Here is a 16274-nt window from a genome sequence, read left to right on the forward strand (position 1 = left end):
GAGCCTTCAGCGAGTCTAATCTGTTGCTGGTGGAGGGTCTGGCCTCGATGTTGGTGGCTGCTAACTGGTCAGGGTAACTGCGGCAATTTCCGAAAATAAGACCACGATGACATTTGCCGCATGGATTGACTTCTCCTTTCACTTGAACACTTAGAGGCCATTGTGGGGTTATTAATTGGCCTAATTTCAATATTGTGTGTCTCAGGGAAGAGGGAGGCCCAAGGACAGGGAGAGAGGTGGGGGAACAGCCTGTTGGTGGAGCAGTCAGAACACACACATTTATTAAGTTCACTATCTTATATGGGCGTAGCTCACGGCAGCCCAAAACAATTATAATAGTAACATCAAAGATCACTGAGCACAGATCACCATAACAAATATAATAACAATGAAAAAGTTGTAGATACTGTGAGAATTACCAAAATGTGACAGAGACACAAAGTGAGCAAATGCTCTTGGAAAAGGGGCACTGATAGACTTGACCAATGCAGGGTTGTCACAAACCTTCAATTTGTCAAGAACACAATATCTGCAAAGTACAATGAAATGAAGTGTACCTGTACAGTGATTATAGACAACAAAACTGTACTATAAACGACGAACTTGCTAAGACACTAGATCTTAATTTTTCCCAGAGCTAAAAGAAATAATAATTACATGACGAGATAGGGGTGTTAACCAATGCTACTATTGGCAATCATACTGCAATACAAATGTATCAAACCAATGTATTATATACCCTGCACAGTGTTATATCTCACATATAACTCAATTTTTAAAAATGGGTGCCTTTCACTGTACATAATTTATACCTCAAAAAAGTTGATTTAAAAAGCAAGAAAACATAAAAAGAACAAAACAGTCATCTTTGCTTTGACCATGTCGTTTCACTTCAAGGAATTAAGCTTATGGAAATGATCAGAGCTGAGGACAATGATTTAAATACAAGAATTTTCAATGTAGCATGATAGCTGGAAAATTGTACAGTGCATAAACATCTCCCTAGGGATTGGTTCATTTAATGAAATATTACACAATCATTAAAAATTAAGTTTTATAAAACATTTTAATGACCAGGAGAAAGTCCTATGATAATACTTAACTGAAAACAGCAAGATACAAAACTAAAATTGCCAATTGTTTGTACACAATTTGAAGCACATCAACACAGTAATGATGGTTATCTCCAGAGGGTGGAGTTCCAGATCTTTCTTTTTTTACATTTTAGCATTTTCCTATTTTTTATAGTTATATACATTGAATTACATCATTAGAAATCAAAGTATTATGAATAATACCATGGACAGGATTTTTTAAATGTATTTATTCATTTGCTCTTAAGTCCTACTACCACTGGGACGCCGGGTGACTCAGGGCCCAGGGAGGGGGAACACCACAGACCCATCCTTTTTGCGTGGCTGGGCTGGAGTAACTCACTTATCACCAGTTCTAATCGTGGGTCCGTGGTATGACTTCACTCACATCCATCTCTCCCACTGGACCGTAAACTCCAGGAGAGGAGCCCCAGGATCAGGTTTTGCACTCATCACCCCACATGTGTTCCAGGCTCCCTGTATAGTATCTAGACACTCAATATTTGTTGAATGAATAAATGTTTCCTCATCTGTAAAATAAGAGGAGCTCACCTAGATTTCAATCCCCAAGGTTTAAAAGCACAGATTTTTAAAAATCCTTCCCCACTCTCTCCAAGGCTGCCCACCAGGAAAGTTCCAGGAACCCCTGGCTTATAACACCCTTACTAACATATTAACAGTTTGATTATCCTTCAGCTCCCCGAGGCTCACAGGGAGCTTCTTGGCTCTAGGGATTTGAGAGCAGGCAAGAGAGACAGGAAACGCCGGTGAGTCATGGAGGGTGATTACTAATTTGGAAGACTTTTCAAGCTACTCCTGTCTCTCCCATTGCTGCAGTAACTGGATGAGAATGCATGGAGCAGTAGAAAAGGTACACAGGATTACCTCCCTCCCTCCAGGTCTCTGCAGGTGAGGAGTTACGTAATTAGCTCATTTTACCCTCACAACAACCTATAAGAAGGTAGGTACCACTAGAGTCCCATTTTACAGATAAGGAAAGTTGAGGCACAGTTGAGATTTTAGTAACTTGCTCAAGGTAACCAAGACCTTGCTCTGAACCACTAAAGGATACTGCCTCTCACATTTAAAAAGCAAATGATGCCAAAAGGAGATATTACTGACACCCATTTGACCCACTGACGCCTGCAGAACAGTGCTTCACTAGTGGAAGCAGGAGAGAGGATGGTGGGGGTTGGCATCCTCGTGGGTCACATGGCAAGGATTGCTTTCTCAGGCTGAAACTCAAGAGCGGTGATGCTTGTGGAATGAACACTGACAAGTTCCCTCTCCCCCAAGAACAACAATCCCTAGTCTTTGGGGAGCTTCAGCTCTCTGCCCAGAACTGTGGTTTTTTAGCAGGAAGCCAGCCATGCGCGTCAATTATCAGCACTCTTTAATCCAACTGGGACCCCAAACAAATGCCCGGCTTTAATCCTGGGTGAAGTGATACACATAACTTCCAAAGCCTCATGACCCTGCAGCATACCCGGTAAGTAGACCGTGACCCCAGGAACAAAGGATACAAACCCACGCTAACGCATCCTAGGGGATTTCATTCACACTAAGCAAAAGGATGCCACCTCCAATATAGCACACCCACTGCCTCTCCCAGGCCCTCAGCGCAGTAGCCGGCACACAGGTTCTCAGCTTTCGATGGGCTTAGAATAAAAGCCAAACTCCTTACCGTTGCCTCCAAAACCTTACATGATCTGGCCAACCTCATCTCCTCCCCACTCTACTCTCCTGGACAAGAGCCACCCGAGTTTTTTTCATGCCTCCAGTTCTCAGCTCCTTCAGGCCTCTGGTCTTTGCACGTGCTGTTCCCTCCCCCTGTGGGGATTACTCCTAGATCTTGGCCTGGCTGCGTCCTTCTCATCATTCACCTCCTTCCTCCTAGACCTTGGCCTTCGAAGTCCGACTCCCCGCACCGCACTGGAAACTAGAGTGGAAACTCTCTATCCCTGGCGTTAGAACAGTCCTCCGATACTTCAACTAATGTTTGCTGAGCGTAGAAATGCTGAATACACTGAAATCTACCAGCTCCCTGCACTCACCCGCCTCAAGCGCTGACACACTAACCAACTCAAAACAAAGGCGATGGGCTTCCCTGGTGGCGCAGTGGTTAAGAATCCGCTTGCCAATGCAGGGGACGCGGGCCAGAGCCCAGGTCGAGGAAGATCCCACATGCCGAGGAGCAGCTAAGCCCGTGCACCACAACTACTGAGCCTGCGCTCTAGAGCCCGCGTGCCACAACAGCTGAAGCCCGCACGCCTAGAGCCCGTGCTCAGCAACAAGAGAAGCCACCACCGCAATGAGAAGCCCGCGCACCTTAACGAAGACCCAACGCAGACAAAAATAAATAAAAATGTAAAAATAAATTTAATTTTAAAAAGAAGCGATAATCCGAGGCTTAACTGGCAAATGCCATCTAGAGAAGTCCCCAAGAAACCCCTTTCCTGGTGGAGCACCCAACGGTCCAGAAGGGAAACCCTAAAGGCCGGAACGTGGCTGCCGCCGAGCGGCCAAGGCTGGAGGCAGCCCGGCGCTGCCTACCTTGAACTCGGCGGAAAGTTGGGGCGTGTATTTGCGCGTCCAGAGCGCGCGCACCAGCGCCGCCAGCTGCTCGGTGACCTCGGCGCGGCCCGGCGCCGCCCGGTAGCGCCCCAGCGCCAGGAACTCGGCCAGCAGGTCGGTGTTGCTGAGACACTGCACCACGGCGTTCATGAAACAGGTGTTGCCGTGGTTCTTCAAGCCCTGAGCTCCCGGGATCCGCGCCCCGTCGCCGGCGGGGAGCTGGGGCTGGAGTCGGGGCGGGCGTTCCTCCCCGGGGCTTCCGGGCGCAGCTGGATCCGGGCCCGGGGGGCCAGCAAAGCCTCCCTCCCCGTCGCCATCGCCGTGTCCCGGCTGGGGCTGGGGCCGGGACGGCGAGTCCCCGGGGCGGGAGCGGCTGCCCAGCGCCAGCAGGAAGCGGCCAAACAGGCGGCGCAGGGAGCGGCGGCGGCGGGGCCGGGGCGCGGGCGGCCCCTCTCCGGTCGCGGCCCCCGCGCCCGGGTCCATGGCTCCCGCCGGCGCCCCTCCCGGAGCGGAGCCCCCAGCCTCCGGGCGCCGGACAGACGAGCAGCCAACAGGCCCTTCCAGGCTCGGAAAGGCGCCCGGGCGCCGGCTACCTGCGGGCCAGGTGTGCGGGGACCGGGCGGAGGCGGAGCCAAGGGCGGGGCCGCCCCGCCCCGCGCGGGAATCAGGCCTTAGGGCCCGCCCCGGGCAGCGCCCTGCCGCCCCCACCCCTGTCTGGTCCCGCCCCCGCCGCTCGGACCACGAATAAAAGCACTGGAGCACAGAGTTCAGATTCCCGCCCCCTTCCTAACCCCTCCTAAACCTATCGACCTGAATTTAACCTCTGCTCCTAGTCCCCTCCCAGCCTTCAAGCTGTGAAAATAATAGAGGAACGATAAATGTGAACGCCCTAGTGGCTGTTGCTAAGTTTCTTGTAATTACCTCCAGGCGAAGGTGAAGAGAAGGGAAAGGAAGATTCCCCAGAGGGCAGCCTCCTGCGTAGCCAGAGACGCGCCCTGGGGGCGGTGAACGGGTGGAGAGTACCTTGGTATAGCTGGTTCCGCCGCAGGCTCAGGTGTGTGCGGACAGGTGGCGCCACCTCCTTCCAGCCCGTCTGCCCCGCAGGGGAGGCAGAGCCTTTGTGGGACCCGCCATCCTGGGACCCGAACTGGGAGGAGCGTGTAGAAACACCCGGGATGGTTGTGGTTTGCTTGTTTAAATTACAGACTAGGTTACAGAGTTTATCAAAACTTGCAAGCGAGACTTGACCGTCCTCGGTTTATTTGGTGGAGAAACGGGCTCAGAGAGGTTAACGCAATGGGCTGAGGCCACACGACCCGTAAGCAGAGAAGCCGGAACTCGAGGAGGGTCTGTGGACTGCCAACCCCGCAGCTTAGATCTTTCCAGCCTCAGTATTTGTTCACCAGGAAGTTTTCCAGCTCCCGGGCGCGCCCCTAGGAGGTCTCACGTTCACTCCTTAACGCAAAATCCCAGCTGAATTGTTGCCCAATAAGAATTGACTTGGCATTGCCTTGCCCTTGATTCCCTGGGGACTTCCCTCTCTTTATCCTGTAATTGTCACGTTTATAATTAATCCGGCAAAGTCTCGCAAAGTGAATTTCTCATCAATTTCTAGCTCAACAAGAGATTAGCAGGAGGCATTATCACATGAATGCCCTAAAATGTTATTATTTGATGAATAAGTGGTCATCATTTATTAAATATCCACCTTGATACGTCAAATAGGGCAGCAGCAGGTTACCTGATGCAGAAAAAAAAAAGCATTAGGTAAAGGATAAAGAATATGCGCAGAACAAAAGACTGTCCTGTGAATTAGAGACTTGAAGTGTTTCTGGGAAATGCCGTTATTTACCCTCCCTGGAAAAGGACACCGTCCCTGGTTGGACGGTCAATACACAAGGTCCATTCCATCGCCCTTCTAATGGTAAGCAGAGGAGAAAGATTTTATGGTTAACTCCAGAAAAGCATCTATGAAATTTCACCTTTGATAATTACCCCCAAGATCCCCGACACACATTTTCTTTGAGAAAGCACCATAATTCATATTGAAGTTTCTACTCTGTGTCATGAACTCTGCCGATGCTTTAATACATTATTTCACTTAATTCTCACAATCACTTTTTGAGCAGGTATTCTTGCTTTACTAAACGGAGTATCAGAGAGTTCAAACAAAACAAAAACCCTACCCAAGATCTGAATCCAAACCCACGTCTTGCCCCAGGCAGCTTGACCAATGAAATGCTGATTAAGAAGGTAAATTCACCTTCCTTATTTTTAGAGACTAACAGCAATGGTTGTCTGTGGACAAATTATGAGGAAGGACTGTGGGTTTTGCAAAGTCATAGAAGGGAGATTATGACAGGAAATCAACAACTGGGAACTTACTCATAATAAAAAAAACTTTACAGTCTGGATGAATTATTCTTGAACACATCTCAGTTTTAATATACAATTCGAGAATGTAAAATGCATTCTATAAAGGAAAGGAGAAACTTGTAGATAAAATATTTTGACCAAAGCACAGAAACACAGATGTGAGAAAGAAAGACTAGTCGTGGAGTTATCTAAGCTCAGCCTCCAACAGGACGGTATTCAATGCTGTGAATCCAGGAGGTCTCCAATGCTTCATGAGGGAAATGGGTACTTCCATCTCAAAATGGCCCCATCGGCACTCACGCTAACGATGTACTGATTTCCTGGACTTATCCGGATGCGGGTGATGTTGCCACTGTGTCCCACCCCAACATGAGTCACTTCACCCTCATTGTAATCCCAAACTTTGACAAGACGGTCATTTCCACCTGAAAATGACAAAGCAGTTACATGGCATTGCTGCAACAGAACAGAGAGAAACAGTCCTGATTTTAAATTACGGGATCATTTTCAATACATCCCCCATGTGCTGATTTAAAGGAAGAAAGACCTATCTTTATAAACACTCTTTTCCTTGATTATAAAAATCTAGATCTGTTGTAGTTAATTTGGGGGGGGAAATGTAAAGAGGTGACATCACCCTTGATCCCACCATCCAGAGAGAACCACTAGTAACATCTTGGTTTAGTTCCCTCTGGTCTTTTCTCTGTAAGTTACACAGATATACATCTGAATATGTGATTGGAATCATACTGTGTCTAATTTTATAACATGCTTTACGTAAATGTGTTTGTGAAACTCTTATTAATTTGGAACATTAACTGGTTACTGTCCAGAAGAATCAAAGAGGCTGCAAGAAATGAGACTGATGCTGTTGCAATGGGCACATTGTGTGGCGAATGCCCCCTGGAAATGCTGACTGATAAGCCTGGCATTTAAGACTTCAGTAGGAAATAGCAGAGCAAGGCAGACTGGACAGCCCAGCCCATGTAAAGGCCCATTTCTTTCTTTCTTTTTTTTTAATTAATTAATTTGTTTAAATTGAAGTATAACTGGTTTACAATGTTGTGTAAAGGCCCATTTCTTTCATCGCTGCCCACCACAAAAAAAGCACGCAGTGGAAGCTTAGGTTTATATTTGTGCCCCTAAGGCTCGTGAGCAAATGTTTCCTCTCACTGAAATATGACTTCTGGATTTTTCTTTCCCAGCCACACCGGCTGCAGTGTTCAGGCCTGAATCTAACCACGTTGCCCTTTAGACCCTTTTGTGGTCACTTCCAGTTGCCTCCCGCCTGGGAGTTCCACATTCCCATTTAAATAAGCTGGGCTTGGCTTTCTCCTCTTATCCCAGGACTAACCTGTGACAAAGTGCACTCCTTCCACGGTGATATCCATGCCATTGACAGCCCCAGACAAGGAACCATCCAACTCTCTGATTACTGACCCATCAAACACTTCCCAGTAAGCAATCTGGAATTCAAGAAAGAAGCATGAGGCAGGGTTCAGCTCAGTGAAATCATCCACACGCATGCTAACAAAAGAAGGTTCTACTTTATATAGCAGACAGCAAAAATACACCCTGGGATGATATACCAGCTGAAATTATAAATAGGCTAAAGCAGAGGGTGGAGAAATCATTTTAATATTTTTAGTAGTGGCTTTTAAATTTGCATTCAATTTAAAGAGGTGTTGATATGCTGGTAAACTGGATTGAGACAGAGAGTACTTTTGGTCAGATGGAGCAGATTGAGCCTGAAGGAAGCTGTAAAGGAGAGAAGAAAGCGGCCACTGCATCCACTTTCCCAATTCTGCTCTTAAGAGGAGGAAAGTGAAGCTTTCTTTAGGCCTGGCGGGAGGGGAAAGCATTTCCTTCCTCCAGCTTGGGGAATGAGTTCTGGAAAGTTCTGGAGACTGGGCCTTACAAAGTGAGTTCTCACTGTGGCTGGCCCTCCCTCTTCCTCACCCCACCCTTATTCCAAACCTTCTCTTCTGCCTCAAAGCAACAGAACATTCCGAAGGGCTGGGTTTAAACAGAGACTGATCATATTCCACCCCCATCCTCATACACACCCCCCGCCCCCTCCTGGGCCAAGGAACTAGGTTAGGGGTGGAAAGGAGACAGGGGCTCAAGGAAGGAAGATTTTTCTCTGAATATACTGCTTTTATACTTTTTGAACTTTGAACTTTGTAAATGTACAACCAATTCACAAATGAAATTTATTTCTAGGGCTTCCCTGGTGGCGCAGTGGTTGAGAGTCCGCCTGCCGATGCAGGGGACACGGGTTCGTTCCCCGGTCCGGGAAGATCCCACCCACATGCCGCGGAGCGGCTGGGCCCGTGAGCCATGGGCGCTGAGCCTGCACGTCCGGAGCCTGTGCTCCGCAATGGGAGAGGCCACAACAGTGAGAGGCCCACATACCGCAAAAAAAGAAAAAAAAGAAAGAAAAAATTTCTTTATAAACATAGAGCCCTTGACCAGGAATCGGGAGTGGGAACTTGGGTATTTCACCCAGAACTTTCTCTCTGTTTCATGTTGATGGCAACTTGCTGTGTTCCTGTCATTATGCCAGGAATCTGTATTCCTCTGAATTTAGCTAGAAATGGCGTATGCTATTTAAAATTTTTCTTTTCTTTTTATTCATTTATTTTGCTTTATAATTTCTATCGATGCTCGGTCACTTTAACAATAAAGTTCTGATTTCATAGTAAAAACATAAAGGAGTATGAAAGCATGCCAAAATCCTAGTTTCTCAGGAATCACATCGATGTAAGTCACTGGTGCTTGACTACCGGCTTCCTTGACCAGGGAAGTCAAAGTGAGCCTCCCCTGGGCTTTCCCAAGTGTCCTCTGCCAGGAATGGTCTTCCCTGAGATCAAAGCATGGCTAGGTCCTCCTGGCCCTCAGCCCTCAGCTCAAGTGCCACCTCCTTAAGGAGGCCTCGCTGACCATCCTTGCTAAGGCAGCTTCCTTCTCCCAGCCACTATCCTATAGCCTGTTCTATATATTTTTTAGTTCCTTCACCATCTCGTATCATCTTGTTCACTTATAACTCATTGCTCTTTCATGGACTCATTTACATGTGTACTATCCAATTCCATCTCCTCCTACCCAAAATTAATACAGAAGGTAGGTAAGCTCCATGACAGCAGGGACACTGCCATGTCCCCAGCACTTAGAGTAGTTTGACAGATTTATGATTTATGGTTGGAATATTCTGGTCAAAATTCAAATAAGAGGGAAATAGACTGTTTCAAGCCTCAAAAGCTGAAACCTAGAATACGGCAGATATCACACTAATTTAGAAACAATATGAACCGTCCATCAAAGCATTTATAGTGACGTGGTGATTAACACCCTAATATCCATCCCACCCCAGTGCCAAGAGGAAGCCCACTTAGACCACAAGTCAAGCACAGGTTGGGGGATGGGCAGGCATAGGCCAGTTTGGGCGGATGAGACACAAAGAAACCTAACAACCTACAGAGACTGGAACACAGAGGCAGTTCTTCACGCCCTCCCAGAACATTCTGTCTGTGTCGGGCAGATCCCAGTTGGACCAGGCAGCATTTCTTGGGTTTTTATGACAAAGTGTCTCAGGCAGTCATTCCCAATCACCTGGGAAGCTTAAACAGGAAAAAGCCCCACTCCTAGATTCTAATCTGGGGGATGGAGGTGGGGAGGGAAGATACCTTTTGTATTTTTCCCTCAATACTTTTAACTCCATTAACTTAGCCTGTATCTGGCAAAACAATAAATATGCAAACTCTTCTTCAATTATCTCAAAGTCATCTCAAAGTCTACATTAGGGGTATTCAAACCCAGTAATTGGATGTGCTGGTAATCAGGCCAAGATCTGGCTGATCCGATGTGGCTGGCAGGGTGGAAGACACCCCAGCTTCCTTGCCCTTCCGTATGTCTCTCTCCTGAAGCCTCTTGCTTGCTCCAAGGGGGAAATGTTCCCCCCCAAATAATGGTCAATTTTCACTGAAGGACATTGATGCCCTAGCTAAAGAGATTTTTAATATATTGATGAAGTAGGGTGGTAAGAGATGAGCTCTATTGTCATTCAATTTAAATTTAATCAAAGTGACAGCTCCTTTGGGCACAACACTTCCAGCCTTAGAAATGTCCTCATAATCAAAACCAGTACTTACTGAGTGCCAGCTATGTGCCAGGCTCCCTGCTTTTAGCATCATATTCAATCATGACTTTAAGCCCCACAGCAACTGCATGAGGTCAGTGGTGTCATCACTTCCATTTTGCAGACGAGGAAGCAAAGGCACCCCAAAACGTTATGTAGCATTTCCAAACTGACACGGCAGATCGCCAGCAAACCCATGGTTTGAACTGGCATGGCCTGACTCCAGAGCCTGTACCCTCAGCCACAAGGCTTCACTTCTCTTCTCTTGTACCAGAAAGATCTTGACTCTTACCTTTCTGTCTGTCCCGCTGGTGATGATCTGGAACTCTTCAGGGTGGTAACAAACACACTGGAATAAGGTGTTAGCCAGGATCATCTGATTCCTCCTAAGATGCCTGAAAAAATAGATTCCAGAGCTGTGAAACATGACTTTCTCTTCCTGAGAAACCTTATTCACTATTTTTTTTTAATTAATTAATTTATTTATTTATTTTTGGCTGCATTGGGTCTTCATCGCTGCACGCGGGCTTTTCTCTAGTTGCAGTGAGTGGGGTCTACTCTTCTTTGCGGTGCATGGGATTCTCATTGTGGGGGCTTCTGTTGTTGCAGAGCACGGGCTCTAGGTGCACGGGCTTCAGTAGTTGTGTCTCACGGGCTCTAGAGCACAGGCTCAGTAGTTGTGGCTCATGGGCTTAGTTGCTCCGCAGCATGTGGGATCTTCCCGGGCCAGGGCTCGAACCCGTGTCCCCTGCATTGGCAGGCGGATTCTTAACCGCTGCGCCACCAGGAAAGTCCCTTTTATTTACTACTCAAACTGGATTTGGTAAAGCGTGGATATGGGTTGGTTGATTTATCCCCAGTAGACTTCCGGTGAGTCTGCCCACTCCACTCAGCATCCTCCCCTTGCACCTATTGGGAACAGTCAGAAGACACTGACAGGGGCCCTTTTCTAAAGACGAAGCACAGAACTCAACAGGAAGCCTCAAGTTCCAGTGAGAAGGAAGTAGGAGAAGCTGAACTCAGTATCAATCTTCTGTCTTCCACATTCGGGACTTTATTCCTGAGGCCACCATTCCGAAGTGAAGGTCCCTACAAGTTGAGTAGCAAAGTGTTGGGGAGGGCTTTTTAAAAATGGGTATTCTTGGGCCTTACCTCTCCCTAGATTTGGATCAGTCGGGGGGATGAGGCCAGCAGATCTGCATTTTTAATCAGCATCCCAGTTGATTCTGCTGTGCACAGTGGGTTGAGAGCCACTGCTTCAGATATGATACCGAGACATATGTAAATATCCCTTCTCCTTCCACAGACCAGGAGGCTGGGTGGTCATGTCACAGGCCAGGAAGTTTTCAAACGTGGAAGCTGAGCTGAGCAATTCTAAAGATTTTGGCACAAATGAACCAGATATTCCTGCTACACACAGGGAGGATTTAAGGATTTGAGCTGGTCACAAACCATCCACAGAAACAAGTTCCGACCTACCCTTCTAGTTATATATTTTCCCAATGGGAAGTTCAAGTGTAGGCTAACATCTTCTGCAAGTGTGACCCTGGGACAAGCTCCATCACTTGGGAGCTTGTTAGAAATGTAGAGACTTCAGGACTTCCCTGGTGGCACAGTGGTTAAGAATCCGCCTGCTAATGCAGGGCACACGGGTTTGAGCCCTGGTCCGGGAAGATCCCACATGCCGCGGAGCAACTAAGCCCATGTGCCACAACTACTGAGCCTGCGCTCTACAGCCCGCAAGCCACAACTAATGAAGCCCGCGCACCCAGAGCCCATGCTCTGCAACAACAGAAGCCACGGCAAGGAGAAGCCCGCGCACCCAGAGCCCATGCTCTGCAACAACAGAAGCCACGGCAAGGAGAAGCCCGCGCACCGCAACGAAGAGGAGAAAGAAAGAAAGAAAGAAAGAAAGAAAAAAGAAATGCAGGGACTTCCCTGGCAGTCCAGTGGTTGAGACTCTGCTTCCCCCGCAGGGGCCGCAGGTTTGATTCCTAGCTGGAGAACTAAGATCTTACACGCCGTGCAGTGCAACAGAAAATAAATAAATAAATAAATAATTTTTTTTAAAAAAAGAAAAATAAAGAAATGCAGAATCTCAGGCACCACTCTAGACCTACTGAATCAAAATCTACATTTAAACAATATCCCCAGGTGATTCGTATGCATAAAAAAATTAGAGACACACTGAGCCAGAAGACAGAGCCTTGCTTTGGTTTTTGATTTTTAATGTACTAAATAAAAAATGTCCTGGGAATTCCCTGGAGGTCCGGTGGTTTGGACTCCACACGCTCACTGCCAAGGGCCTGGGTTCGAGCCCTGGTTGGGGAACTAAGATCCTGCATGCCGTGTGGTGCAGCCAAAAAAATTTAAAAATAAAAAGTGTTCTGCCTTTGCCTTTTTAAATTTAACTTTCTAAAAATTTTATTGAAGCATAGTTGATTTACAATGTTGTGTTAATTTCTGCTCTACAGCACAGTGACTCAGTTATACATATATATTCATCATATTCTTTTCCATGATGGTTTATCATAGGATAGTGAATATAGTTCCCTGTGTTACACAGTAGGACCTTGTTGTTTATCCATTCTATATATACTAGTTTGCATTTGCTAACCCCAAACTCCCAATCCTTCCCTCCCCCACCCCCTTTGCCTTTGCCTTTAGTTCCATTGTTTTCTCCCCAATCTAGAACATTTCATATCCTTTTGCAATATCTCTGTATAGACATCTATCTGTCTATCTATCTATCTATCTATCTACCTACCTATCTCTTTTCTCCCATCTCTGTACTTATTCAAGTCTCTCTAATGTAGTTACATACAGGAGTGAGGCATCTTAGTGGCAGAGGGGTGCTCAGCTGGGAGAGGGGTTGGAGGAATAGGGTATAATTCTAAATAAAAGACACAGAGCAAACATGCTTATAGTAAAAAAAAAAAGCATCCTTGGAAATCCTGTGAATTACTCCAACAGTCACGTTCACAGGCTTTGGTCCAGTTAGGTCAGAGTCAGGCAGTCTACGGGGGTTACCATACACTCACAGAATAAGAGGTCCCTGAGAACGTGGCAAATTGACGGCACTGCCCCACTCCCACCCCCATGGCAAGCTCACTCTGGGCTCGACTGGACTGCGAGGAAGGACCAGAGGAAATGCTTGCGTTATTTACATTATTGCCTTTCTCCCCCTTCTGGAAAATTCTTAGAGTTGCATTAGTGTAAGTTAAACCATGTCTCACCCTGTATATCCGGAAAGCTACTTCCCTATCTGTCCAGAAACTTCTAACATCCAGCTCTTCCTGGAAACTCTACCCTTCCCACCAGTATCTGTGAACTCTGAACAGCCATGGAGATGAATGGCTTCTGAGGAACATCCCTTTCCTGTTGCCCAAAGTAAGATTTCTACCTTTTTTTTTTTTTTTTTTTTTTTTTTTGCAGTACGCAGGCCTCTCACTGTTGTGGCCTCTCCCATTGCTGAGCACAGGCTCCGGACGCGCAGGCTCAGTGGCCATGGCTCATGGGCCCAGCCGCTCCGCAGCATGTGGGATCTTCCCGGACCAGGGCACGAACCCGTGTCCCCTGCATTGGCAGGCAGACTCTCAACCACTGTGCCACCAGGGAAGCCCTCTACCCTTTGTTTGAGTCTTCCCCTGAATTCAATAAAATGCTGGGATTGAGCTCTGCATCACTTGGTCCTCCCCATCACTGGTACCTACACGAGGTCCCATATGATGCAGGTGCCGTCCGTGCTGGCCGTGACACACTCCTCGTTGCTCTTCTTCACCCTGATGCAGGACACGGTGGACTTGTGTTCTTTCAGTGCCTCCTCCAGCTTCTGGGTCTGGTGGCCTATCTGCCACACCCTCACCTGGAAGCCACAAAGTACAGGCTCTCAATTCCAACTTGGGAATTTTTGAAGGGGGTTAAAAAAATAATAAAAAGATGCCAAGAGCTTTCTCACCTCCTGGGCTGACTTGCTTTTCTAATTCCCTGTCCTCATCTCAGTTGAGTGAGGTAGGGATGCCAAGTTGCAAGGCGGGAATATTCTTCCATACCAGGGAGATGCCTACCAGGGAGCCTACACCTGTTTTTACTTTAGGGCTGAGAAATATATCAGACACCCGCTGCTAAAACCAGTAATGCAGGGGCTGCTGCTAAACCAAGTGAAATAACATGTCTGCTCACTTCTGCTGAGCATTTTTCTCAAATTTCTGCTGCCATCAGGGAATCTCTTGGGTACCCAGAGCCATATTTAAACTTTCACATCAGCTGCTCAGTCTCAATCATTTAAAATCAGTGGTTCTCAACTCCATTGAAGCCAACACCCACTTTCAGTAGCAAAGATTGTCTAATATCCCTTTGCTATCTTGAAGTGAAGTGCAGAGGTGATACAACTACCTACACACAAAATTTCAAAACTGGCGGTATGATGCCCTAACTGTAATAAAAAGGGTAAGTAAAAAGGAAAGTTATTTGGTTCTAACAGTAGGTCCTGTAATGGATAAACGCTCTGTCACAACTATACCAGAGAACATAATAATGTAGTCAGATGCTTCTTATAATGAATGTGTTGGACGTCTAAAACATAAGAAGAGCAGAAATTATTTTGTGTAAGTGATATAAGACAACAAAGGAGTCATAGTCTAGCTGAACACTAAACTGGAAAATAGCATTGGGATCAGTAGTAACAGACTAACTTATTTGCACCTGACAAGAGGAAAATAACCTTAAATGAAGTAAGAAAAACATTCAAAGACACGTTCTTAGTCAAGAAGATGAGGAAGCATGAGGTTATCCCAAATGAGCCGGGCCATCTTCCTTGCTACGGTGTTCAAATAACTCAGTATGTCTTGACATGGGACAGGGTGAGGACTATTGCCAGAGAAAACAAATCCCCAATCTTGAATGTATGGAGGCAGGCAGTGGCTCTCTAGCCAGGGTGAGATGCAGATGTTCTAGCCAGTGTGGTGTGGGCACCAGCCAAACAGCACAGGACTGGAGCCTTGGATGTGCCGGCCATTAGCTGTGGGATGGCAGGGAGGTTTGGGTATAAAGTGGTGGTATTAGGGTCTTCACAACTCAGGTAACAGCCATTTACCAGTGAAAATGGAAATAAAATACTTAAGAGTACCTTAGCAACCCCAGTATTCAGACCGGTGCACCCCTGCGGACCAGCAGCCCTGGTCTCTAGTACTTACAAAGACCTCGAAGACTATGTCTCTTGGAAGAAAAGGTCTGGAGTAGCTGTGGGGAATGGGAGCGGGCATTGTGAAAAGACTGCTGATCAGGGCTGGGGCGACGAATCCGTTTTGTGCGATTCCCTCCTGTAACCCTCCTCAGCAAGGTCGATGCCCCCAAAGGCTGAGGGAGCAAGCAAGGATGCTGTGGGTGTTAGCAACAGCGTGGCTGAAGGGATGAGGGAAGGGAACAGAGCCGCGAGGGTGGTAATGGGCAGAGAGCAGGGGGATGGTCTAGGACTAGGTGTGTCTGTGGAGCATCTGCAGGGTTTCGTCCACATGGAGATGTGCTCTGAACGTGAAATGCACACCAGATTCTGAAGACTTCATACAAAATAAAGAGTGTAAAAAGAACTCACTAATTGGAGTATTGCTATCTTCACTTTACACTTTACTTTCACAGGAAACTGAAGCACAGAGAGGTTAAAGCACACACCCTAGGTCACACAGCTGGGAAGTGCAGAAGTGAAATCTGAGCTCAGGCGGTGTGGCCCCAGAACCCAAACATTCAGCCACTAACAGGTTTGATCCAAACTCTGCCAAAGGCTACGTGAAGATGCTGTATCTTTCTTCTCCCTGGGTTATTCCTATGATAGCATGGGGAAAGGAAAGGAAAAGGGAAATGTCCTACATTGAGAGAGGGAAGGCTTTGGGATAGGAAGAAAGCTGGAGAATAGGGGAGGGGAGACACAGATGAATTTGTGAAAGATGTTTTAGGCTCCTTGAAATGATGGAACGAAAAGGTTGAGTATAATAATTTTGAAATGATAGTCGAAGCGTCTGGGTAGATTAAAGAATCAATTCTAAAAATAGCATCTCCCTTAAAAGATAAGATAAAGACAATTGATATAACTGGTT

The 16274-nt window shown here is 46.8% G+C and overlaps 2 protein-coding genes across 2 annotated transcripts in view; both read right to left on the reverse strand.

Moving 5' to 3' along the window:
• Positions 1-4151, reverse strand: part of USP43 (ubiquitin specific peptidase 43) — a gene marked incomplete at both ends in the record, with an annotated part of 55216 nt that extends 51065 nt beyond the window's left edge. The window contains one exon of the mRNA XM_079724756.1: positions 3648-4151. Coding sequence (XP_079580882.1) covers positions 3648-4151 — 504 coding nt within the window. The remainder of the gene's footprint in view (positions 1-3647) is intronic.
• Positions 4152-6293: 2142 nt separating this feature from the next.
• The window catches only part of CFAP52 (cilia and flagella associated protein 52), a gene marked incomplete at both ends in the record, with an annotated part of 37999 nt that continues 28018 nt past the window's right edge, over positions 6294-16274 (reverse strand). Inside the window, 4 exons of the mRNA XM_079726413.1 lie at positions 6294-6469; positions 7399-7510; positions 10475-10577; positions 13896-14047. Of these exons, the coding sequence (XP_079582539.1) occupies positions 6294-6469; positions 7399-7510; positions 10475-10577; positions 13896-14047 (543 nt within the window). The remainder of the gene's footprint in view (positions 6470-7398; positions 7511-10474; positions 10578-13895; positions 14048-16274) is intronic.

The sequence above is a fragment of the Hyperoodon ampullatus genome (assembly GCF_949752795.1).
Source record: "Hyperoodon ampullatus genome assembly, chromosome: 19".
NCBI lineage: Eukaryota > Metazoa > Chordata > Mammalia > Artiodactyla > Ziphiidae > Hyperoodon > Hyperoodon ampullatus.